General features: G+C 61.6%; 2 protein-coding genes across 3 annotated transcripts in view; one reads left to right on the forward strand and one right to left on the reverse strand.

The window, feature by feature from the left end:
* PTCH2 (patched 2) lies at positions 1–21,398 on the forward strand. The gene is made up of 23 exons (XM_017824591.1): positions 1–535; positions 10,312–10,501; positions 10,621–10,690; positions 10,911–11,002; positions 12,977–13,172; positions 13,264–13,385; positions 13,661–13,808; positions 14,030–14,161; positions 14,240–14,395; positions 14,519–14,611; positions 14,700–14,825; positions 14,907–15,025; positions 15,139–15,544; positions 15,629–15,941; positions 16,202–16,344; positions 16,432–16,612; positions 17,091–17,374; positions 17,955–18,092; positions 18,208–18,350; positions 18,620–18,719; positions 19,104–19,349; positions 19,511–19,924; positions 20,035–21,398. Exons 1-22 carry the CDS (start codon positions 1–3, stop codon positions 19,922–19,924), a joined length of 4,347 nt encoding a protein of 1,448 aa, XP_017680080.1. The 3' UTR covers positions 20,035–21,398.
* Positions 21,361–22,347, reverse strand: part of BTBD19 (BTB domain containing 19) — a 7,372-nt gene continuing 6,385 nt past the window's right edge. For both annotated transcript variants that reach the window (XM_017824785.1, XM_017824784.1), the window contains one exon: positions 21,361–22,272. In XM_017824785.1, the coding sequence (XP_017680274.1) occupies positions 22,138–22,272 (135 nt within the window). In that variant the 3' untranslated portion in view covers positions 21,361–22,137. The remainder of the gene's footprint in view (positions 22,273–22,347) is intronic.

Raw genomic sequence — 22,347 nt, forward strand, 5'->3', positions numbered from 1 at the left:
ATGCCGGCCGAGCCCCCCCGCGCCGCGCCGCCGCCGCCGCCGCTCCGCGCCGCCCGCCGCAAGCCGCTGCCCGAGGTGAGTGAGGGGCGAGCATCGCCCGCTCTCGCGGGGGCTCCGGGCCGGGGAGGGGAGTTCGGGGAGCGCAGAGGAGCCCGGGGAGGACTGGGCGGCTGCGGGAACCCCCTTGTCCCCCGGCTCGGGGAGCTCCGGCTCTCGCGGTCCCGCTCCGCGGCCAACGGAGCGCGGCCGGCGCGGGCATCCCGGCCCGCCGCGGGTCCCCTTGCCCGGGCAGGGGCTCCCCGTCTCCTCTGCCGGGCTGACCCGATCTCGCCCCCTCCGCAGGGCAGGGCCGTGGGCCAGAGGACTCCGCTGTGGCTGCGGGCCCGCTTTCAGGCGCTGCTCTTCGCCCTGGGCTGCCGGATCCAGCGGCACTGCGGGAAGGTGCTCTTCGTGGGGCTGCTGGTGTTCGGGGCGCTGGCCGTGGGACTACGGGTGGCCTCCATCGAGACCGACATCGAGCACCTCTGGGTGGAAGGTAAGCGCGGCCCCGCGGGCTCGGCCGCCCGTGGGAACGGTCCCGGTCCGGCTCCCGGCCGCGGCTTTGTCCCCCACGCGCAGCGCGGAGGTGCGGGGCCGGCCGGGAGGCAGGTGACAGCGCGGGAGCGGGGCGGGAGGAGGAGGAGGATGAGGATGCCGCCGCCGGGCGTCCCGCCAGCGGGGCCGCGGAGCGCGGGGCCGTGGGTGCCCACGAACGGGGTCCCGTCCGCCCGGGCGCTCGGGCTGTGCCTTGCGCGGGTACGTGGTGCTGAGTTGCAAAGGGACCCCCACGCGTGTCCCGACGGGAGTCCCCGCGCGAAGGTGCGGACACGTGCGGCGGGGATGGGGCGTGGACACCCCCTTCCCGGTGGGAAGAACCCTCGGGGGTGACCGCAGCCCCGCACCGGGGCAGAGCCGGCGCCGCGGAGCCGCCAGTCCCGGCCCGGGACCCCTGCCCGGGGGGGACGCAGGCGCGGGCAGGGTCAGGCAGGAGCAAATCCCCGTTTCCGAGTGGAAGCGGCTGATCCCCCTCCTTTGTTATTAATAACTCCAGCGTGGATTTTCTCTCCCCGATCCCTGCAGCCCCGCTTCACGGGTCTGGGATTTGCTTTTCCTGCACCTCCCTTCGGCTTCGGGGGGGCCCCCGGGGGGGCAGCACCCCGAATCGCACCCCCCGTCCCCGCGGCCGGGCGCGGCGGGGGCCCCCCGGGCGGGGGTCCCCGCGGGGTGCTGTGCAGGGGCAGATGTTGCTCAGCGGAGGGGTGTCAGCCATCTTTGTGCGGGAGCGCTGCCTCCTCCCCCACGCCCCGCTCCCTGTGTGGTCCTCAGCTACTCTTGGATTTGGTTCAACAATAGAAGCAACTTTGCTCTCCCACCCCCTTTTTTTTTTTTTTTTTTTTTTTTTTTTTAATTTAAAAAAAAGGGCTCTGCGCTCCCTGGCTGCTTGCACACAGATGCACGCACGCACCCTTGCCCAGGAATGCCCGGCTCTCCCACCTGCTCCCCACTCCCCAGGGGTGTTTGTACCCCCTCCCCAGATCTCGTCTCCATCACCCCTTTCCTCTGCAACACGTAGCAGAGAAATCCAGTGATACCTCCCGGTCCAGCCAGAGCCTGAGCAGTGGCTGCTGAAGGAGGGACACACTCCCTCCGTGGTTCCCTTACTCTGGGTCGTGGCTCCAGCTCATCGAATTTTTATTGTGCTTTTGGGGTAGCAGGGAGTCAGCGTTTCGTGAAACTGTGGCCAGGAAAGCGGCTGTGGTTGTTCCTGTTAGGGGGAATGGGACTTGCGGCACACTGGGGTGGAGAGCAGGATGGGGAAGGGGCCAAGCCTGGGGACAGCTGGAAGCGCCCAGAAACCCAGCTTTTCCTGTGCCCCACCGTGCTTCCCTGCTCGCGTGGGTATGGCCAGGAGCGACTGCGGCTGCTTTTGGGGGATTTCCCCCACACTGCGGTCTGGCTGTAATGTGGGTGCCGGGGGCCTCTCTCAGGAACCTTCCCTTTCTCATGGCTTCTCATCTTCTTCAGTGTCAGGAGCTGGATTTAATTTATTTTTTTTTCTTTACTCCATGGTGAAACACCACTGACCTGGCGTGTACTGCCCCTTCCCGGGCGATGGGTGTGCTGGGGTCTGCGTGCAGCCCCTGCTCTGTATCTGTGCTGCCTGGGTGAGGATGGCGTGCCCTGCTGAGAGTGCTACTCAGGGCTCCGCCTTGTCCTTCCTGGGAGGGCTCTTCCCCCGGGAGCGTGCACTTGGGGCAGACCCCTCCGTGCCTTGCTCCTGGGTGGCACAGCCCCAGCGTCCTCAGGCGTTGGCACAACCTGCGACCACCAAGGACGATGTGACTGAGGTGGCTTTAGTCCCGCGGGGTCCTTGGCAAGCATGCATGGGTCAGGATGTGGAAGGAAGGTTTGCAGTGGCACTTTCAGTCTTGTGTATCAACTGTGGGGCTGCCTCCTTTCCCCATAATTATCCATGGGTCCTTACCTCGCCGCTGGCCTCGGCTTCCGCATTTTCTGGCAAGATCAAAGCATCCCCTGAGTATACTCAGCCCTGCTCACTGCACCCCATCCTGCTGGTGTGGGGTTGGGCATTACTGGGGGACAGATGGGCCTGGGCTGCCCCTGGAGAGCAGGACACAGTTTCCCAGGCTATGGTTGGATCCAGAGTACTTGAAGTTGATTTGGGATTTTCTCAGCTACTACTTTCTCATGTTCCCACGTGTGTGGCAGGGTGGTTGGTGTGTGTGTCCCTCTGCTGTGAGCCTGGTACCGTTGTGCCAGGCTGAAGCAGCACAGTTCTTGCTCCTCGACTGGCAAAGTTGGTGCCCCATCAGCTTGGTTCCAAAGCTTTGGGAACCCCAGAGTGCTGGGGACCCTAGCTCTTGCCCTCTCTGGGTGTGTGAGTTGATGTTTGTAGGAATGTGGTCCATCTCAGCCCCAAGGCAGTGCTGTGGGGTGTCTAAGAGATTGGGTATGTGTGCAGGGAACACTGGGCCCAGCGTCCTAGCTCAGTAGGTCCCAGCTCAGAGGCAGGGTGGTTTAGGGTTCCATGAAGCCTCCGCCTGGCCTGGCTGAGGGATGTGGACCGGTGATGCTCCAACCCCAACCATCTCACCCACATTGAGGTCCCAGCACCGCAGGAGCAGAGTGTGACCCTGTTCTGGGCTGTCCCCACTGCAGGCTGAGCTCAGCCCTCTGGGAGCTGGGCTCCTAGTGAGTAGGGGAAGGAAGGGAGCTGCTTCCCATGGGGGAATGGCACTACTGTCCCATCTCCCTCCTCCCCAAACACAGAAATAGGGTGGACAGCCCTGCTTTGGCCCCATGGCTGGGGTCAGCATTGGGGCCGTGCTGACAGTATGAGCCTGGGCTGTGACCCTGGCCACTGTAGGAAAGTATAGGGTCCCCTATCCCAATTCCGGGAATGTCCTTAGCTCTGGGGGCTGCCTGGGGGGGTTCTTGCAGTGTTCTGGGGTTATACCTGACCTGCATCCCTATTTGGGAGATGGAAGGAGGCCGTGTCACCCCATAAATTGGACTCGACTGTGGAAATGTTCAATTAGGCTCCTCCGAAGCAATTAGCCACTCGGAGGCTTTGAAACCCCGGCTAGCGGTGAGTGTTGAGTTACCTCTAGACACCTGGCAGCTGTTCCCAGCTCTCCCAGGGCGTCTTTAGGGCCAAGGGGCCGGGGCAGTGAGCTCTGGGCAGGCAGAGCCCTGGGTGGTGAATGGGTCTGCCTGATTTATAGCGCTGAGGGCTGGTTCAAAGGAAGGCCGGGTTAATTCCTAACCGGAACAGCCGAGCGCCCCGCACAGCCGTCGCGCTCTCAAAGAGCTGCCGAGTCTCCCTGGAGAAGGCCCTGTCCCTTTCCTGGAGGGGTCAGGGACACCCCGAATGTGCTGGTGGGATGAAATAGGATGTATTTTATGGGGGTGAGGGGAATTTGCTGCCTTGTTCCCAGCTTGGGGCATGAATCTGAGACACCCCCAACCCCCTTGATGGTAGCTTTTGCCCTTCCTTGACCTCTGCAGTAGTACCTGGCACAGGGTATCCCCTCCCTGGCACCCGGGACAGGGCTAGGATGCAGCTTGGGGCTCCCCACATGTCAGGGCAAATGGGAGAGGAGACCCTGACTGACTCTCTTTGCAGAGAGAGGGCCATAGAGGGTGGGAAAGCCCAACAGGAAGCCAAGGGTGGGGATTGAACGCCCTCCCCACCATCTGTGTGGCCCCTCTTCCCAGCCCCTGTCCCCACTGTGCATGGTGGGTCCCATGGAGGGGTGTGGGGCAGCAGCAGTGTGGGTGAGTGGGATGCCATGGCCGTTCCTGGGTGGGCACACAGAGAGGTGGGTGGTCTCGTTGCTGCCAGCGGGTGGGTTTGTGGGGTGGAATGTTTGTGCAGGGGCTGATAAAGGAGCGGGTGAATCTGGGGAGCTGCGTGGGGCTAGTGCAAACAGTATGGGGGGCTCCGATGGCAGCTTGTCCCTGTGTCCAGGGCAACAAGATGCCTGCTGGGATCCAGCTGGAGCCAGCCTCACTCCTGAGGGGCGGCTCCTGGACTGCCACGTCCCTGCTCTGTCCCTAGATGGGTGTCCTGGGGAGACGGGGTCCCTGCTTCTCTCGGGCTGTGGTGACACAGGTATTGCTTCATGGAAAGGGAAGGGACAGCCCAGTGTCCCTGGGGACCCTCTTGCCTGGCCTGGTGGGATTTTTCCTTCAGGACCCTGCTGTCCTTTCTGTTTGCAGGGTTTGTGTGTCCTTGGGGGGACCCTGTGCCCCCATCCCCTGGGGGCTTGGAGGAGTGAGGGGCAGCTGGGGCGTTGCTGCCATGAAGTGCCGAGGTCCCTGTTATCCCGAAAACCTGCCTGCCTGGCTCTCCCCTTTGCTCCAAAGTCCCGTCTGGCTCTGAAAGAACCTTTCTTCTTGGGGAAGGGGGGTAGGAAGGAGGGGAAGGGGGGCTTCTGGGTGAGCCTGAAGGTGGGGTACAGGCAGTTCACCTTTATTTATTTATCTTTGGGAGGTGAGTGAGAAACCTCTTGCTCTTCCTTTTCCCTTCTTTGACAGCTTGGTCAGCTTTTCTGGGCTGGAAAATTTTGCTAATTAACCCAAAGAGACTGGGAGACTCTTTACAGATGGCTGTGGCTTATCTACCCCTATCCATTTTGCTTTGCTTTTCAACTTATATATTTTTTTTTATTTCCTAGAAAGTGGGTTTTTTCTTTTTCTTTTTTTTTTTTCCAACTTGGACATATCTACGGACTTAGGGAAGGGGCTCGGTTTTTTTTTTTTTGTGTTTTAAATGTTATTTGGCGGCTGGGAGGGGGCAGCGCCAGGGCCCAAGAAGAGGGTTTTATTATCTGCCTCTCCCTCGGGCCTGGAAAAGTGGTCTGAGTTCAAAAAATTCATTTCTTGCCTGAATGAAGCCAGCAATGTGGAAAAATTTCACCATTCAGAGGGGGATGAATGTATGTTTCAACCACACATTAAGTGACATTAGCAAGCAGTGGAGTGCCTAATGTGGCCATTTTTCACAGCAGCCAACAGAGGGGGTGATTAGCATAATTAGTACAGGCAGCCCTATACATATGGAAATGGCAAATGCCTAAATGCCAACACCAGTGGAAATTTATGTCAATGCTGACAGGAGTCTTAGCGGTGAATAGTTCCCAACTGAATCCCTCTCCCCCCCCTTTTTTTTTTTTCCCCCCTCTCTCTTTTTCGGGGGTCGTGCTGTCCCCTCGGAGCTGGCCGGGGCGGTGCGAGCTCCCGGCGTCCCCCCTCCCTGCGCTGGGAACCGCCGCCCCGCGATTTGGGGTAATAAAGACATTAATTTAGCTTTGCCGTTAAACAAAAGAGTTTGGCCGGGGCCGGCGGCTGGGGAGCTGGCCCCAAACGGGCCCTTTCAGCCGCTGGCTTTTTGAAGGCATCCCCCTCTTCTGCCGCCCCTCTTGACTTAGCTGGGAGCCCCTTTGGTGGGGCTGGGTTTAGTTAGAGGTGCCGGGGCAGGGCTGAGCCCTCGTTCATCCCTCAGTGCTGCTGGGGACACCCATCTGCCACCCAGCTGCCCCCCTTCCCGGGACCAGCCGTGGGGTGAATGGGGCCGGGAGGACGTGTTTTGACAGGACGGGGCCGCCGGGCTTTTGGCGAGGCCGGCGGTAGCGGCCGGGACAGGTAAAAATGGCTCTTTCAGCGTGCCCTGGGCGAGACTTCCTCCAGAGCAGCATGGGTCCTTTCACTGCCTCCCTAATCCAGCTAATCCGCCCCACAACACTTTGAAGGTGGCCTCCGGCTTGCACGCCGCTCAGCACGGGAAGCTGCTGCCGAGGGATGCTTGGGGCCGTGCCTCGGGACCCCCTCCCACCGGGATGCGGGATAGTGCTTGAGTTGCAGGGTGGTGCTGGCATCTCTCTGATGCCCCTGGGGCTCTAATCACCCAGGGTGGACACATCCGCCAGCGGGATGCGCTCACTCTGTGCCGAGGGATTGCTCACAGGCCAGTGTTTGCCCCTGCGGATGCCCCTTGTAGCAGTGGGGGGGTGCTGCAGAGTGGGGTCCCCATGGGGATGGCTTTTCCCAGGGGCTCGGCTGTGCACTTGAGAGGTGGTTTCCAACTCTAGCACTGGGATATTGTGCTGTGGAAAGGGGGCTGCTCACCAAGGGACCTCCCCCTTATTGCCCCCATCTCTTCCCTTGCACAGCCGGAGCTGGGGTCAGGGCTGCGGCACCCCCTGAGCATCAGCTGCATCTGGGACTCACCACGTTAGTTGCCACATCCTGTAGCCCCAGTACAGTAGGCAGGACAGGGCCTGATTTTTGGGGGCCAAATGAGGATGTGTACCCAGGGGTGCTCTCTTCCTCCCATCCTGTCCCACCCAGGTCACCCAAGCAGTGGTGACAGCTGCTGGCAGTGCTTGGGTCCCATCTGCAGTGTGGTGGCACTGCTGTTGACTGTAGCCTGCACACACCCTGGGGGAACACAGAGTGGCCCTTGCAGGAGCATGCACCTCCTGGGGGCACACCAGTGCCTCTCTGTGGCCCTCAGCACCTCCCACATCCCTCCCTTGTCTTCACCCTTGCCAGGCAGGGAGAGCTCAGTGTGGGGCTGGCAGCCTGCCCCAACCCACTGCCCTCCCACTGCCACCCAGACACGCCGTCCTGGCACGCTCAGCATGCTGCCCCCCACCCTTGGGTGCTTGGAGACAGGGCACCACGGGCTTTGCCCACCTACTGCCCTGGGAAAGCGTGGTGGGATGTGCCCTCGTGGTCATTGACAGGTGGGGGGGCTGCATGGGGACCAGCCCTGTGCTGGGGGGCTTTGCAGCTGCGCTGCAGGCAGCAGGACCTAGCATGGGCTCATCTGACCCCAGACCCTCTGAGTTGAGTCTGGGAGCTTCTGGCAGCCCCTTGGGAGGATGTGGGGTGAGCTGGGGTCAGACCTCTTCTTGGGCGGGGGGGGCAGCACAGAGGCTGGGGATCTGTCTTGGCTGGAGCAGCCGAGGGCACAAGCCAGTCCCACTGAGCGAGGGTGAGCTGGCTGTAGTGCCATAGCTGTGGGTCCTGTGCCAGGAGGGTTTGGGGAGCAGTGGCAGGGGGATGGCTCAGGCAGGGTGGCCGGGAAGGGGGCAGGGAGGCTCCTGCCCTGCTCTATAATTTTGTGGCGGACGCTGTAATTATGGGGAGAGCTCCCCCGGCACGGCCCGCAGAGGGAGGCAGCCGCACACGCAGCCATCCTCACTGCCAGGGACCCTGTCCCCTCCTTGGCACCCGTACCCTCCCTGCTTGGGCATGGCAGGAGCCTGCTCTTGCACCCCTGGTGTTTGGAGTGTAAGTGGGCATCGGGGTGCCAATCTACCCTCCAGCCCACACTGCTGTGAGCCTGCACCCCACAACACCCCAGCATGAAACCCCCAGCCAGCGGCACTCAGGAGCGGTGCCCACCCCGGAGAGGATGCTCGTGCAAAGCATGACTGCTTTGAGGGACTGTCCCCCGGGCCCTACTGTGAGATTTTGGGGTGATGTCGGGGTCCAGGGGGAGAGAAGCCAAACCCTGCCGGGGAGCAGAGCAGGCTGTTAGTAAGAAGGACCCGGACTCCTGATTGGAACCAGAGAGCCCTTCTCATGAAAAAGCCAAGGGCTCCCTTTGTTAATTGGAATTAAAAAAAAAAAACAACCAAAAAATCCAAAACCAAACAACAACAACAACAACAACAACAAAAAAGGAAGAATTTACATACAGTTCCTCATTAACGTGCTCATTGTTGGTATCGGGGGTGCCCCCCCAGCCTCCTCCCCGGCCGGGGGGCTGCGTGCGGCGTGGGGCGTCTCGCCCCGCTCCCGGGCTGGCCGGCCGGCGGGCGCGCGCCCGTTTGAAGTGTCCTTGGCAGCCCTGTGTGCGCTGCCTTGTCTTTTCATGTTGCTCTTTGGTTAATTAGGGTGTTGGAATTTGAGGCTTCCTCACGGCCTTTGAAGCTTGCTGACGGCTTGCAGTGCCCTGTTCCAAATTAACACTAATTACAAGGGACGGCTTTTGATTTTCTCTCTCTTTTTTTTTTTTTTCTCTCTTTAATTTTTCGGGGGGCTCCCCTGCCCTCCCCCCCCTCCCCACTTGCAGATGTGTGGCTCCTCCCGCAGCCGTGCTGGGCGGAGATGCCGGCAGGGCGCAGCAGGATGCATCCCCTGGGAGCGAGGCCGGGCACCCCCCCATCGCTGTGTCCCACCTCCCGCCCGGGTTCGGTGTGGGTGGCATGGCTGAGATCAGAGCAGCTTGGCACACCTCCTGCCCGACCTCCCAGCCTGCTGGGAATGGGATGGGTGTCCTGTTTTCCCCCCTGTGACACCCACCCTCCCCGTGTCCTTGTCCCCTTGCCCTGGGTGCTGCTATCCCCTCTGACACACACACAAAAGCCAGGGCCATGTCCCCCCCTCCCTGTCCCTGGCACAACCTCCATCCCAACTGGCATCTGATGGACACCAGCTGCTCCCTGGCCCAGCCAGAAACAATAAAGATGCTTTGCCCTCCCCGTTCCCAAAAAGCAGGGAAAAAAACCCCCAAAACACCAACCCATATAATAAGTCATTAAAAGGGAAGATTCTGCTCCTTATTTGCGGTCTCGCTCCGGCCTCCTCAGTGCTGGCTGGGGGCCAGGCCCGCCGGGGCCCCCGCCTCTTGCTGAGGGAGTGTCCTGGTGCAGATGAATCCTGACCCCCCCTGCTTCCCTGGGGCTGGGCAGGAGTTGGCCTCGCCCCTGCCAGCAGCACTGCCTTGGGGTGCACCCGATGCTGGGCACCCTGGGGTACCCCTGGTGGGTGGCACTGGGATGGGGGCTACACACAGCATCCCTCCCGGCCTGGGCAGGGGCTTGGGAGCAGGGCAGCTAAGTGCTGCGCTTGGGGGGTGCCTCAGGAACTGCTTCCCACCCTCCTCCAGGCTGTGTCATCCCCCCCGCTTTGCTGTGCCAGGGGGGATGGGAGCCTCTCATTCAAAGGGGATGGGGACAACTGTCCCGGGATGGTGCTCAGCCACGCGAAAGACCATGCAGGGTTTGGTCCCAGCCCCAGCCACGCTGGCTGGGAGGGGATTCCTCTTCCACGCCGTGGCAGCCGCAAATGAAGTCGGCAGCTTCTCCCGGAAACCTTGGCCCTGCTGTGCTTGGAGCTCTCCTGCTGCCATCAAGGGACAGATCCCAGAGCCTTGGCAGGGAAGAGTGATGTCCCCAGCACCATCTCCCTCCCCTGTCCCCAAACCCCTTTAGGGACAGCCTACACCTGGCAGGGACTTGGGGGTGCCTGCCTCTCCCTACACCCATTCCCTGGTCAAAACGCTGCCTGCCTTGGAGTGCCAGGGAGCAGCTGGGATGGGATAGGGTGTCCCCAGTTTCGCTTGCTGTGTCAGGGGCAGGTTTGGGGCGTCTGCAGCACCCACAACAGTGCACAGGTGGGCATCCCCTCTGCTTCACCAACCGTCTGTCTGTGGGGTTTTTCTGGGGAAAGTAAAGCCAACCAGCTGTTCTGGGGCTGAAAACAGCCATGTTGGTGGGAAGAAGGATGCCTGGTCCAGTGTGTTCTGAGGTGCTCCCTGTTTGGGTCCCTTGGGTGCGAGCACCCAGAGGATGCAGCAGTTGGGAAACCCCACACCAACGTGGCACCATCTGATGTTGCAGTGCCTTGCTCCTGTCCATCCCATTCTCTAGGCATCCTGATGGGCAGGACAAATTGGTGGGATGGGGGTTCTGTTAGCCCTGGCACTGACAGGCCACATCATGGTCCCCTCCACAGCGGGCAGCCGGGTGAGCCAGGAGCTGCGCTACACCAAGGAGAAGCTGGGCGAGGAGTCTGTCTACACCTCCCAGATGTTGATCCAGACCCCGAAGAGGGATGGGGACAATATCCTGACGCAGGAGGCCCTGCAGCTCCACCTCGAGGCGGCCCTGGCAGCCAGCAAGGTCCAAGTCTCGCTGTATGGAAAGTGAGTCCAGCTCCAGATGGGGGACAGGGATCCCCGCTGTGCCCTGCACGTCCCACCAGCCCTTGCCATGTCCCCTATGGGATTCTGCCTGTTCTCAGCTCCTCCTTCTGCCTTTCCAGATCGTGGGATTTGAACAAGATTTGCTACAAGTCAGGTGTCCCCATCATTGAGAATGGCATGATAGAGAGGGTAAGTGCTGGTCATGGCATGGCCCCCTGGGAGCCCCCCATGGAAGATCAGTCCCTCAGAGAATGGCAATGGATGAGCTGTGGTGGGGACAGGGCAGGTGCTGCAAAAGCACTGGTGGCTGCATGTGGGAAGGCGCAGGTTTAGGAAGCTCAGCAGGGCTGGGGGAGATTGAGAGGTCTAATCCATCCCTGCTGACCCCTCACATCTCCTTCTCCCACAGATGATAGAGAAACTGTTCCCCTGCGTGATCCTGACACCACTGGACTGCTTCTGGGAAGGCTCCAAGCTGCAGGGAGGCTCAGCCTATCTCCCGTGAGTTTGTGTGGGGGACTGTCCTGGGCGTGGGTGGCCACGGGTGAGAGCAGGAGCTGGGGGTGCTGCCAAGGGGCTGTGCTTGACCTTCCTTTGTAGCTTGGCCCTGTCTGCTCCAAGGTGCCACAGTGCTGCTGCAGCTTGTCCTGCTCAGCCCCAGGAGGGTCCCACCAACATTGCTGTCCTGCTGGGTCAACACCCTGGGGACGGGTCCCTGTTCTTGCCTGCCTGGCCTCGGTGGCAGGGCAGGGCTGCACCACCGCAGCAGGGGGGCTGCAGCCCACAGGCAGGAACTGGCCTGTCCCTGCCATGCCGTGCTGTCCCCCCAGCCAGGGATGGGGACTCGGGGACAGTAACTGTGCCGCAGGCAGGTCCTTGAGGCTGCTCCACCCCCCACACCCCTTCATAGGTGACACGGTGGTGAGGAGGCACCCACACTCCTGAGCTGTGCCAACGCGCACGGAGGATGCAGAGTCCCCGGGTGGGTGGCAGGTGACTCCCAGCCAGCTCCTCACACCGCGGTGGTGGGGCTGGGGACCCCGGGCTGGGCCGGGGGAGCCCCCCCCACATTCCTTCTGTTTACGCGTGTGTTTGTCCGGGAGAGCTGGGGCGGCTTGTGCATTGTCAGCAAACGCAGCCCCGTGCTTTCTCATGCTAATGTTGCTCTGAAAGCTGCCCCTTGCCAAACAGATGAAATAGTGGCCTTATTCAGGCTGCTGCGGATGGGAGGAGGGGGAAGGGGCCGCAGCATCCCCAGCCAGGACTAGGGGGCTGGTTTTGGCCCCCCAGGACCTCAGGTTCTCCCCATCCCAGCCTGGGGAACTGCTGGGAGCAGGAGTGAGTGGGACTGGAGCGGCTGTGTCAAGCAGGATGCTGGTGGCATCACCTGCCAGCGTGGGCAGTATCCTCCTGGGGCTGGGGTACACGGCAGGCAGGGTGGCACCCGCAGCAGCGATGGGACTCATCTCCCCTCGCAGCTGAGTGAGTGGGTGCCCGGGCAGGCACCCCGGCTGAGCGCCGGCCAGGCCAGCCCATGGGGACTCGTCCCCCTTTTTAAGGCTGAGGGGTGAGCGGGGCGGGAGCTGGGAGAACAAAGAGCAGCAATCTATGGAAAGACAAAAGGATTTGCCCTGGCTCAGTGAAGCAAGCGAAAGCAGATAAAAGGGGCTCTCTTTGGAAGCAGCAGCAGCTCCGGTTGGTATGTGGGAATCTCGAGCGGCCAGCTCTGGCCCAGCCAGCCTTCATGAATTATTAGGCTGTGTTTCTCCCCAGAGCCCACACTTGCTTGGGGCTTTTTCTTCCCCTCTTTGGAGCACTGGGCTGGGTTATTGGCTTTTTTGTGTGTCCTTTCTGTCTTAAAAAAGAAGCTGAGTGAGGCTGGAAGCTGGCCCCCAGCTCCCCAGGCTGGGGTGGAGGGAGCAGAGCATCTGCAGGCAATGGGAAAAACCCTTTTCCTGGGTACCCAAGTCCCATGGGGTCCTGCTGGACCTCCAAGGACCTGGTCCACGCCCAGCTCCCAGCAGTGTCCTGAGCCTCTAGAGCCTCTGCTGAGCCCCAAACTCTCCAGCTTGGGGGGAGATGGCAGGAAGGGCTGTAGGGGATGCTGGGAGCTCTTGCCTGCCTGCTCCCCTCTATCAAGATGTTAGCCCACGGGCAGTAATTGTCCTGACTGCTCACACAAAGCGGGGCCAGGCAGCAGGGCCGGCTCCCCCCGCTTTGTCCCGGACTAACAGGATCAGGCACGCTACTTGACTCAGGGCATGGCCCGCTGCGCCGCACAGGGCACGGGGGATGCCGCAGGCGGCCCCCGGAGGGGGTAAGAGATGTGCTGGGGACTGAGGCTGCTCCTCTGTATCCTCGCACCCTGCCTTTGAGGGCACCCCCAGGACCCATGGGATGGGTTGGCAGTGGTGGTGGTGGTACTGCATGTGGGTTTTGGCATCCCACATCACCCCAGTCCTGCTCTCTGCCCAGGGGCCGCCCCGACATCCAGTGGAGCAACCTCGACCCTCTGCAGCTGATGGAGGAGCTGGGGCAGTTCACATCCCTGGAAGGCTTCAAAGAGCTGCTGGACAAGGCAGAGGTTGGGCAGGCTTACATGGAGCGGCCCTGTCTGGACCCCCGGGACCCCCAATGCCCCCAAAGTGCCCCCAACAAGCAGAGCCAGCAGGTGGGTCACAGTACATGAGAATCAGGAAGGGTATGGAGGGTTACTGCTCTCCTGCCTACCTCACGATCCTAACACCTCCCTTCACCTGCAGAGCCCTGACATCCCGGCTGAACTCTCAGGGGGCTGCCACGGCTTCTCCAGGAAGTTCATGCGCTGGCAGCAGGAGCTGATTTTAGGCGGCACAACCAAAGACTCCCAGGGCAAGCTGCTACGGTGAGAGCTGCTGTGGTGCGGGCATCCCCCAGGCACAGTGCAGGAAACCTGCCCTGGCTGCCGGAGGGGCTGCGGGGATGTTTGGGAGGCTGGTGACTGTATGGGGCTAGTGAGCAGGGCAGCACTTTGGAGCACGGGGAGGCAGGGGGGCAGGATGCCTGGGTCCTCTCCTGGGTGTCTGCAGTGGGGCTGGGTGCCGTGGGTGGGGGATGGACCCATTCCTGCATCCTGGGGCACTGCAGCCGGTCCCAGCGAGGTGCGTGCCTGTCCCCCAGTGCCGAGGCCCTGCAGACCATGTTCCTCCTCATGAGCCCCCGGCAGCTCTATGAGCACTTCAAGGATGACTACGAGATCCATGACATCAGCTGGAGCGAGGAGAAGGCAGGAGCCATCCTGGAGGCCTGGCAGAGGAAATTTGTGGAGGTGGGCATTGGGAACAGCTCCCACACAGGGCTTGTGCAGGGATGAGCCTATGCATGGCATCCCCCTATGCCCAACTTTTCTTGTGGCCACGGGTCCTTGAAGTACTCTCTTGTGGTCTCTAGGGACCCTCAGTGGTGGCACTGACACCCTGAATGGCTCTGGGGTGGGTGTACCTTAGAGCGGGGGGTCCTGACTCCTCTAATGGGGTGCATTTCTGGCAGTTGGCACAGGACTCCATCCCTCCCAACGCCACACAGAGCGTCCACGCTTTCTCCACCACCACGCTCAACGACATCATGAAGTCCTTCTCTGACGTCAGCGCCATCCGGGTGGCTGGGGGCTACCTTCTCATGGTGCGTGTGTCCCTCCTCTCTGTCCTCTGCCATCCCTCTGTCACCCCCCCTTCCCACTAACCCACTGTGCTCTTCCAGCTGGCCTATGCCTGCGTCACCATGCTGCGGTGGGACTGCTCCAAGTCCCAAGGGGCCGTGGGCCTGGCGGGGGTCCTGCTAGTTGCTCTCTCCGTCGCCTCTGGCCTGGGGCTTTGCTCACTGCTGGGCATCTCCTTCAATGCAGCCACCACCCAGGTATGTGCTGGGGGAAAAGCCAGGTGCTGCAGGGTCTGTGGGACCGTGGGGGCTGTGGGGTGGTTGTGTCCCCTCATGAGTGGTGGCCCTGTCCATCTACTGACACCGACTGCTTTATGGCAGGTCCTGCCCTTCCTGGCCCTTGGCATTGGGGTGGATGACATGTTCCTCTTGGCTCATGCCTTCACCGAGACCAGCCAGCACGTCCCCTTCAAGGTGAGCACTGAGTGCTGCCCGGGGGCTCCTCCGGCCCCTCCCACCTCGCCGTGGCCCCTCTCATCACCTCCTCTCTCTGTCTCTGCAGGAGCGGACGGGTGAGTGTCTGAAGCGCACGGGGACCAGTGTAGCTCTCACCTCTGTCAGCAACATGATTGCCTTCTTCATGGCAGCCCTGGTGCCTATCCCTGCTCTGCGTGCCTTCTCCCTCCAGGTAGGGCCACAGTCCATCTCTGGGGGGAGGGAAGGGCTGGCCAGACCCTGCTCTGATGTATGTCTCCCACTACCTCTGCAGGCTGCAGTGGTTGTGGTGTTCAACTTCGCCATGGTGCTGTTTGTGTTCCCTGCTATCCTGAGCCTGGACCTGCACCGCCGGGAGAAACGCCGGCTCGACATCCTCTGCTGCTTCTACAGGTACTGGTGCTGGGCTGACTGGGCTGGGGCTGACCCTGGAGTTCCCCCAAGAAGCATGGGGTGGCTAAACATCTTCTCATCCTTCCCTGTGTCCTCCTTTACTCTCTCCACAGCCCTTGCTCTTCACGGGTTATCCAGATTCAGCCACAAGAGCTTGCTGACGCCAACGACAACCATGCCTGCCACCCATCCCCTTATGGGCATCCCGGTGTGGCCACCAGCACCCAGATCACCACCACCGTGCAAGCCTTCACCCGGTGCGACCCCTCGGGCCACCACATCGTCACCGTCCTGCCGCCCACTTCCCAGGTGTGCACCTCGCCTGCCGTCCTCCTGCCCCCCAGCGACCCCCTGGGCTCTCAGGTCTTCGCCCCATCCAGCTCCACCCGGGATCTGCTGGCGCAGCTGGATGAGGCCAAGGGTAGGCGGGAGTGTGTCCCCCTGCCCTTCTGCCGCTGGAGCCTCGCTGACTTCGCCCGTGAGAAGTACGCCCCGCTCCTCCTGCGGACCCGGACCAAGGTGAGGTGGAGGCGGCCCTGGTGGTGCCACCCAAGGTGGGTGGGTGGCACGGGACCTTGCCTGACCCCCCTCCTGTCCCTGCAGGCGGTAGTGGTGGTGCTGTTCCTGGCACTGCTGGGGCTGAGCCTCTACGGCACCACCATGGTGCATGACGGCCTCTACCTGACGGACATCGTGCCACGGGACACCAAAGCACACGCCTTCATCTCAGCCCAGTTCAAGTACTTCTCCTTTTACAACATGTTCATTGTCACCAAGGGTGGCTTCCACTACCCGGGTGCCCAGGCTGCCCTGCTGAGCCTGCACCAGGCCTTCAGCACCGTCAAATATGTGGTGCGGGAGGGAAATCGCGACCTGCCCAAGATGTGGCTCCATTACTTCCAGGACTGGCTGCGAGGTGAGGGACATGCCTCTTTTCTGTGATCTCCCCTGTCCAACGACCCTCTCCCCAGCCTTCGTGCTCCCTGCTGACCCAGGAATACCTTTTCTGGTGTGCATCACCCTGGGGAGGGTAGTCCCAGAGTGCCCAGCACTGGAAGCTGAGCCCTGGGGTTTCTGTGCACCCATCCTGCTGGCACCATGTTCCCTGGGTCACATGAGGTGGTGTGCAGGATGGTGTGTCCCCAGGGATGCTCAACCCCCGTGCTGCATCCCCAGGGCTTCAGGCCACCTTCGACAGGGACTGGCAGGCTGGGCGCATCACCCATGACAGCTACCGCAATGGCTCCGAGGACGGGGCACTGGCATACAAACTCCTAATCCAGACCGGCAACAAGAAGGAGCCCTTCAACTTCAATCAGGTGCGTGGGGACAGGGCTGGAGTGACTGGGCTGGGGACAACTCTGCGCCTGCTGCCCAGCTCATACCCTCTCCTGTCTCTCCCGTAGCTGACCACGCGGCGTCTGGTGGACGAGAACGGCATCATCCCCCCTGACACCTTCTATATCTGCCTCACGGTGTGGGCCAGCAACGACCCCCTGGGCTTTGCTGCCTCCCAGGCCAACTTCTACCCCCCACCACCTGAGTGGATTCATGACAAGTACGACACCACGGGCGAGAACCTGCGAAGTGAGTGAGCACAGAGGGCTCCCCGTGGCATCCTCCTTCAGAGTACCCTACTCCCCATACCTTTTAGCCCCAAAGGAAAACCCCCCACATCCCCCATCCCATCTGATAACCTACCTTGTTTCTCAGTGCCCCACCCGTGTCTGCCTGCACTCCACACCCTGAGCAGCCCTCTGTGCACTCCCTGTGCCCTTAGCACACAGCAATGCACCCCTGCTCCAGCTCATGAGCATCTCAGTGCAAAGAAGCCTCTCTATTTCCCTTCTGATCTGTGTGACCCACTACCCCACAAGCATCCTGCTGGCAGGGAAAACCCCTCCTCCTTGCCCTCAGTCTTCTCCCCACGCGCTCCAAAGAGCCATGGTGCCCAGCCAGGCATCAGGCTGCCCAGGCTGCACTCAGACTGGGGTGACCGTGGTGCTCTCGTGCTGCCTGTACCCCCACACTGCCTGTACCCTCACACTGCCCGTTCTCTCCCCAGTTCCAGCAGCCCAGCCGCTGGAGTTTGCTCAGTTCCCTTTCTACCTGAGTGGGCTGCGTCGCACGTCCGACTTTGTGGAGGCGATTGAGAGCGTGCGGGCCATCTGCCGGGAGGCCGCCCAGCGCCACGGCGTGCTGAGCTACCCCAGCGGATACCCCTTCCTCTTCTGGGAGCAGTACATCGGCCTGCGGCACTGGTTCCTGCTGGCCATCAGCATCCTGCTGGCCTGCACCTTCCTCGTCTGCGCCCTGCTGCTGCTCAACCCCTGGACAGCTGGCATCATCGTGAGTACGCACCCCGATGCATGGGGACGGTCCTGATGGGTGGGGTCAGGGGCATCCAGCCTTTCTCCCGTCCTGCTGAGTGGCCCTGGGTACCTGTGTCATGGGAATTGGGCAATGGGGTGGCCAGGGGCACCCTGGGGAGGAAGGGACACCCATATAGGGGTAGCAGTGGGTGGGGGACTCCTGTATGGAGGAGTTCCTGATGAAGGGAACATATGGAGGTACAGGGGGACCTAGGGACATCCATGAAGAAGGGGGTGATGGAAACACCCATATGGAGGTGACAGTGAGGGGGGGACCAATATGGAGGGATTAGGGACACCTCTTAGGAAGGGAACGTGTGTAGTGGGCAGGGGTTTGAGGACATTTATGCAGAGTACGGTGAGGGCCACCCCCAATAGGTGGGACAGATGGACACTCCAAATAGAGACTGGCTGGGATAGAAATATAGAGGGAACCCAAATAGAGGGAAAAGGGTCAGTGAGGTGAGGCTGCCCTATATGGAAAAGTAGCATCAAGCTTGCCAGGCAGAGGGGACAGCCAGTCAGAGCCACCCCTGACTGACTGCATCACCCCTCAGGTGTCCATCCTGGCCATGATGGCTGTGGAGCTGTTTGGCATCATGGGGCTGATGGGCATCAAGCTGAGCGCCATCCCGGTGGTCATCCTCATCGCCTCGGTGGGGATCGGTGTGGAGTTCACTGTTCATGTGGCCCTGGTGAGCCCAGTTCCCACTCCCTGGCACCCTCACCCCCTTGGCCATATGCCAATGGGTGGCACACCGTGGGTGGCACACAGGGACAAGCCCTGTGTGACATCCCCATCCCACTCAGGGCTTCCTGACAGCTGTGGGGAGCAGGAATGTGCGCTCGGCCGCGGCGCTGGAGCACACCTTTGCCCCCGTGATGGATGGTGCTGTCTCCACCCTCCTGGGTGTCCTCATGCTGGCTGGCTCCGAGTTTGACTTCATCATGAGGTGAGCACTGAAGGAGGGTAAACCAGCCACTTGCTGCCCTCCAAAAGCTTTGGTAAAGGGAGCTGATGAGTGTGGCAGTTCCTCAGGCTGGTGGTGGGGATGTGTGCCAGCTGCTGAGGATGTGTCTTGCTGGGGACACCCATTCCATCTTGCATGGAGACTGGGGAGACACCGCGGGGCCAGGGCATGTGGCATGGAAAGCCATGTTTGGGGTGGGACGTGATTCATGATGCCTGTGCCTGCTTACCCCTTCTGCTTGTGACCCCCAGGTACTTCTTTGCGGTGCTGACCATCCTGACGCTGCTGGGGCTGCTCAACGGGCTGGTGCTGCTGCCCGTCCTGCTCTCTGTCGTCGGGCCACCCCCTGAGGTACAAAACCTCCTATCCTGCCTATCTTTGGCCCTCCCCAACCCCATACCCACCCCTCTCCATCCCCCATTGCTCCTCACCCTGTCCCCCCTTCACCCTATACCCATGCTTGCCTTTTCCAGTCCCAGCCTTGTCTCGTATTCACTTGAGTCCTTCCATCACCCTGTACCATCCTTTCTCTGACCCATATCCAATTTGCCTCTACCTGACCCTATTCTTCCCTCACCCCACACTCAACTTCCCCCATCTCTCCCTGACCCATTTGATCCCATCCCTGCTTCACCTGGAATCACCTGCGTCCCCATCCTCACATCAACTCTACTTCTGCACATTCTTCCATCTTTGTATATCTCCAGCTCCTCCAACACTGTCTTCTCTCCCCAGGCATCCCTAGTGGATAATGGCCCCTGCCTAACCCCATCAGAGTCAGTGCCCCCATGCCTGGGCCCTGGAGGGCTGTATGTCCGGCGTGCTCCAGCCTGGCCTGCCACCTTCACTGAGCCCTCGGACACGGAGCACTACACGGAGGGTGTGGGGCCAGGCAACCCCCGGGGACCCTTCATTGTGCCCCCCACCCCAGCACACATCCTACTGGAGGCTGGCAAGGACCCCAGCTTCCCCCGCATCACTGTGAGTGTCTCTGCCTGTCGTGGCATCGCCGGCTCCCCTGCATCCCCTGGGAGAGGGTCATGGATAGAGCTGGGGCATGGGTGCCCATGTGGTGCTGGTGGTGTTGCTGGAGGAATGCTCAGTATGACTGGGGACCCTCATGCTTCATGTTCCCCCTCCAGGTGCTGAAGCCCTACAAGGACAGCCTGGAGGTTCAGGGGAAGAAGGAGGCTTCTGGCCCGCAGCCTGCACCCACCCTGCCCTTTGGGGAGCCGTGCCCCACACTGCCCCGAGAACACCTACAGCCCTGCCCGCCGGGCACCCGGCCAGCCCCCACTGCAGCCCTGCCCACCTACAGCACCCACCTGCAGGGTCCTGCTGGCAGCTACACCACCGTCACAGCCACTGCGTCGGTGACGGTGGCCCTGCACCCCACACTGCCTGGCTCCTACTCCACCTTCAGCCCTGAGGGCTTCGCCAGCAGCGAGCAGGACTGCCTGGACGAGCCCAGCGTGCCCAGTACCAGCGGCACCGCCATGCCCGACGCCTTTGAGATGCAGAGCATGGGACACCACGGGGCAGGTGCCCAGCGCTAGGTGAGCGTGGGGACACCCTACCCTGGGACTGATGCATGGCAGAGAAGGGGTGCGAGGTGTGTGTGGAGGGACCCAGCTGACCCCCCAAATCTCTCTCTCTCTCTCTGCAGGTTGCTGGTTCCTGGGCAGAGCATTTCCCCAGCACCCGGTGGGCACAGGAGGGTGCAGAGCGGGGTCGCCCGCGTTGTGCTGCTAATGGCCGGAGCGATCTCGGCCGAGGAGGACCGGCCCCCCTGCACCCTGCAACAGGGCTTGGTAGGGCAGGCTGGCACTTCTATGCAAGCTGTGTGCAGGCCACGCCGTGCCCGCGTGTCCCTCACCCGAGGCTGTGCCGTTGGTGCCATGTCCTGTCACCCAGGGTTTCGGGTTATCCTACCCTGGACTTGTTGCCCCCCAGAAATGGAAGCACTAACTCCCCCCTCTGTTTCTGGAGCTGCTGGCAAGGTGGACTTGGTGCCATGCCAGCTCCCCCTCTGTGGGGTCACTGCTTGCTCCCTATCACCTCCTCCTGGGACCACCCATCCCAGGCCATGAGCTGGGGTACCCCAACAGGGTGCCCTGATGCCCCCCGTCCTGATAAAGGGGCAGTCCCAGAGCCAGCTGTGCCCTGGCATGCCACAGGCAAGGCCTGGGGCGGGCACCCCCCACCTTTATTTATTGCAAAGGGAAACTATCTATAGAGAGATATATATTTTTAAGCTTATTTTAAAAGATTTATTTCTCAGCCTACAGCCTTGCCCCGCTGCCCAGAGTGCAGGCAGGGAGCGGGCAGACCCTTTGCCAGTGCAGGGCTGCCCACTGGAGGCAGCAGGAGCCCAGGGGTGCAGACCTGGTTCATGCCCCCTCTCCGTGGACAGCTCACCCCCTCCGATGTGCTACTCCGTGCCTCAGTTTCCCCAGTGGCAAGCATGGAAGGGCTGGACATCATGGATGTGCCATGGTGGAGAAAGGGAGACTGTTGCTCCCCACTGCACAGGCAGGATTTTGGAAGGGGGAGATCCTTGGAGTGGTCCTTGCTGTGCCAAGCCCCTGAGCTGTCCCAGGGTCACGGCCCCTCGTGCCACACCCATGCTCTGCCCAGGTGATGGCACGTGCTGGAGCACGCACAGGACAGTGCATGCTGACGTGGGCTCCCACGGTGCCACCGGGCACATCTTGCTGGGAAACCGTATTTCTCACCATGTCCCCGTGCAACGGGGCTGTCCCTGCAGCCAGCCCCTGTCCCCGTCCCCACCCCGGGCACCGTCCGCGCCCTTACCCAGCACTTTAACTCCAGCGGTGTTTGCCGTGCCTGCAGCCCCAGACCCCCCAGCCCCCAGACACTGCCGCTGAGCAGGGGTGGCCTCGGGGACCCTGTCCCCGTGCCAGGCGTGGGCACGGTGGGCAGCCTCCCCCCCCCAACACGCCATCTAAGTTATTTATATCAAAGAGAGCAAAGGTTTATTTTTGTAGTTTGTACAGGCGGTAGTGGGGACTGAAGGTTTATTTTTAAAGAGTAAATATATATATTATATATAAATTACCTGCTGTGTCCGACCCTTTCTCCTGGCGGGTACAGCTGGAGTGGGGTTTTGTGTGCTTGAGACAGACCCAGCTGTGTGTGCACACGCAGTGTGGGGCGCAAGGGGGGTCGCACACTGTGTGTAAGAGCGTGTGTGGCAGATGGGGGGCTGGCAGCCTGTGTCAGTGTGTGTGTGTGTGTGTGTGTGTGTGTGTGTGTGTGGCCTGCTGGCAGGGCTTGCAAGGGGTTGGGGGGTGGGAGCCTGTGGTGGTGTGCAGAGATGCCCGTGCCGCCTTTCCTACTTGTCTCCTCCCAAGCCCCCGGGGATCCGTGTCCCTGCCCGGGCAGGTGCTGGAGCTCTCCCGCTGCACCATGGCCCCGCTGCCGGGGGAGGGCAGCACGGCCTCGGGGAAGGGAGAACTCATCCTGTGTCCCCATCCCGCAGGGACCCCTGCAGCCCTGCCACCCCTCGGCCACTGTATGGGCTGCCTCCCGTGCCCTCGTACCCATCCCATAGCCCAGCTCTACCCTGCCCCCAGTCCCTGCATCCCTTTTTGGGGTGACCTTGGCATCCTGCCCTGGCCCTGACGCCACGGCATAGGACAAAGCACCTTATCGATGCTCTCGGCCGTGGCAGCATCAGTGCCCAGCTCCACAGCCTGCCCTGCTGCAGAGCCCCTGGCTGAGTTGGACAAAACTCGTTGCCCAGCCCCTACTTGGTGTGTGGCTCGAGGTGCCGGTGATGGTCACGGGGCCGTGTGCCACGGCGGGGCCGGCAGAGGCGGGAGGGCACCCCACTGCCCTTTCTCAGTGCATGGGCACGCCAGGCCGCCGCGATGCTCTCCACCTGTGGGGATGGGGAGAGGAATGGGGGCATTAAAACCCAAACCCCACCCTGCAGCCTCCTCCAGCCCTGGAGTTG

This window comes from Lepidothrix coronata, unplaced genomic scaffold (assembly GCF_001604755.1).
Source record: "Lepidothrix coronata isolate B3197 unplaced genomic scaffold, Lepidothrix_coronata-1.0 Scaffold112, whole genome shotgun sequence".
NCBI classification, from domain to species: Eukaryota; Metazoa; Chordata; class Aves; order Passeriformes; family Pipridae; genus Lepidothrix; species Lepidothrix coronata.

What these genes read in the sequence shown, in the direction of transcription:
- PTCH2 (XM_017824591.1), top strand. Translation starts at nt 1, where the DNA reads ATGCCGGCCGAGCCCCCCCGCGCCGCGCCGCCGCCGCCGCCGCTCCGC. An exon ending in GGCAGAGGAAATTTGTGGAG is followed by an intron (nt 13,809 to 14,029) that starts GTGGGCATTGGG and finishes CATTTCTGGCAG; the next exon opens with TTGGCACAGGACTCCATCCC. An exon ending in CTTCCAGGACTGGCTGCGAG is followed by an intron (nt 15,942 to 16,201) that starts GTGAGGGACATG and finishes CTGCATCCCCAG; the next exon opens with GGCTTCAGGCCACCTTCGAC.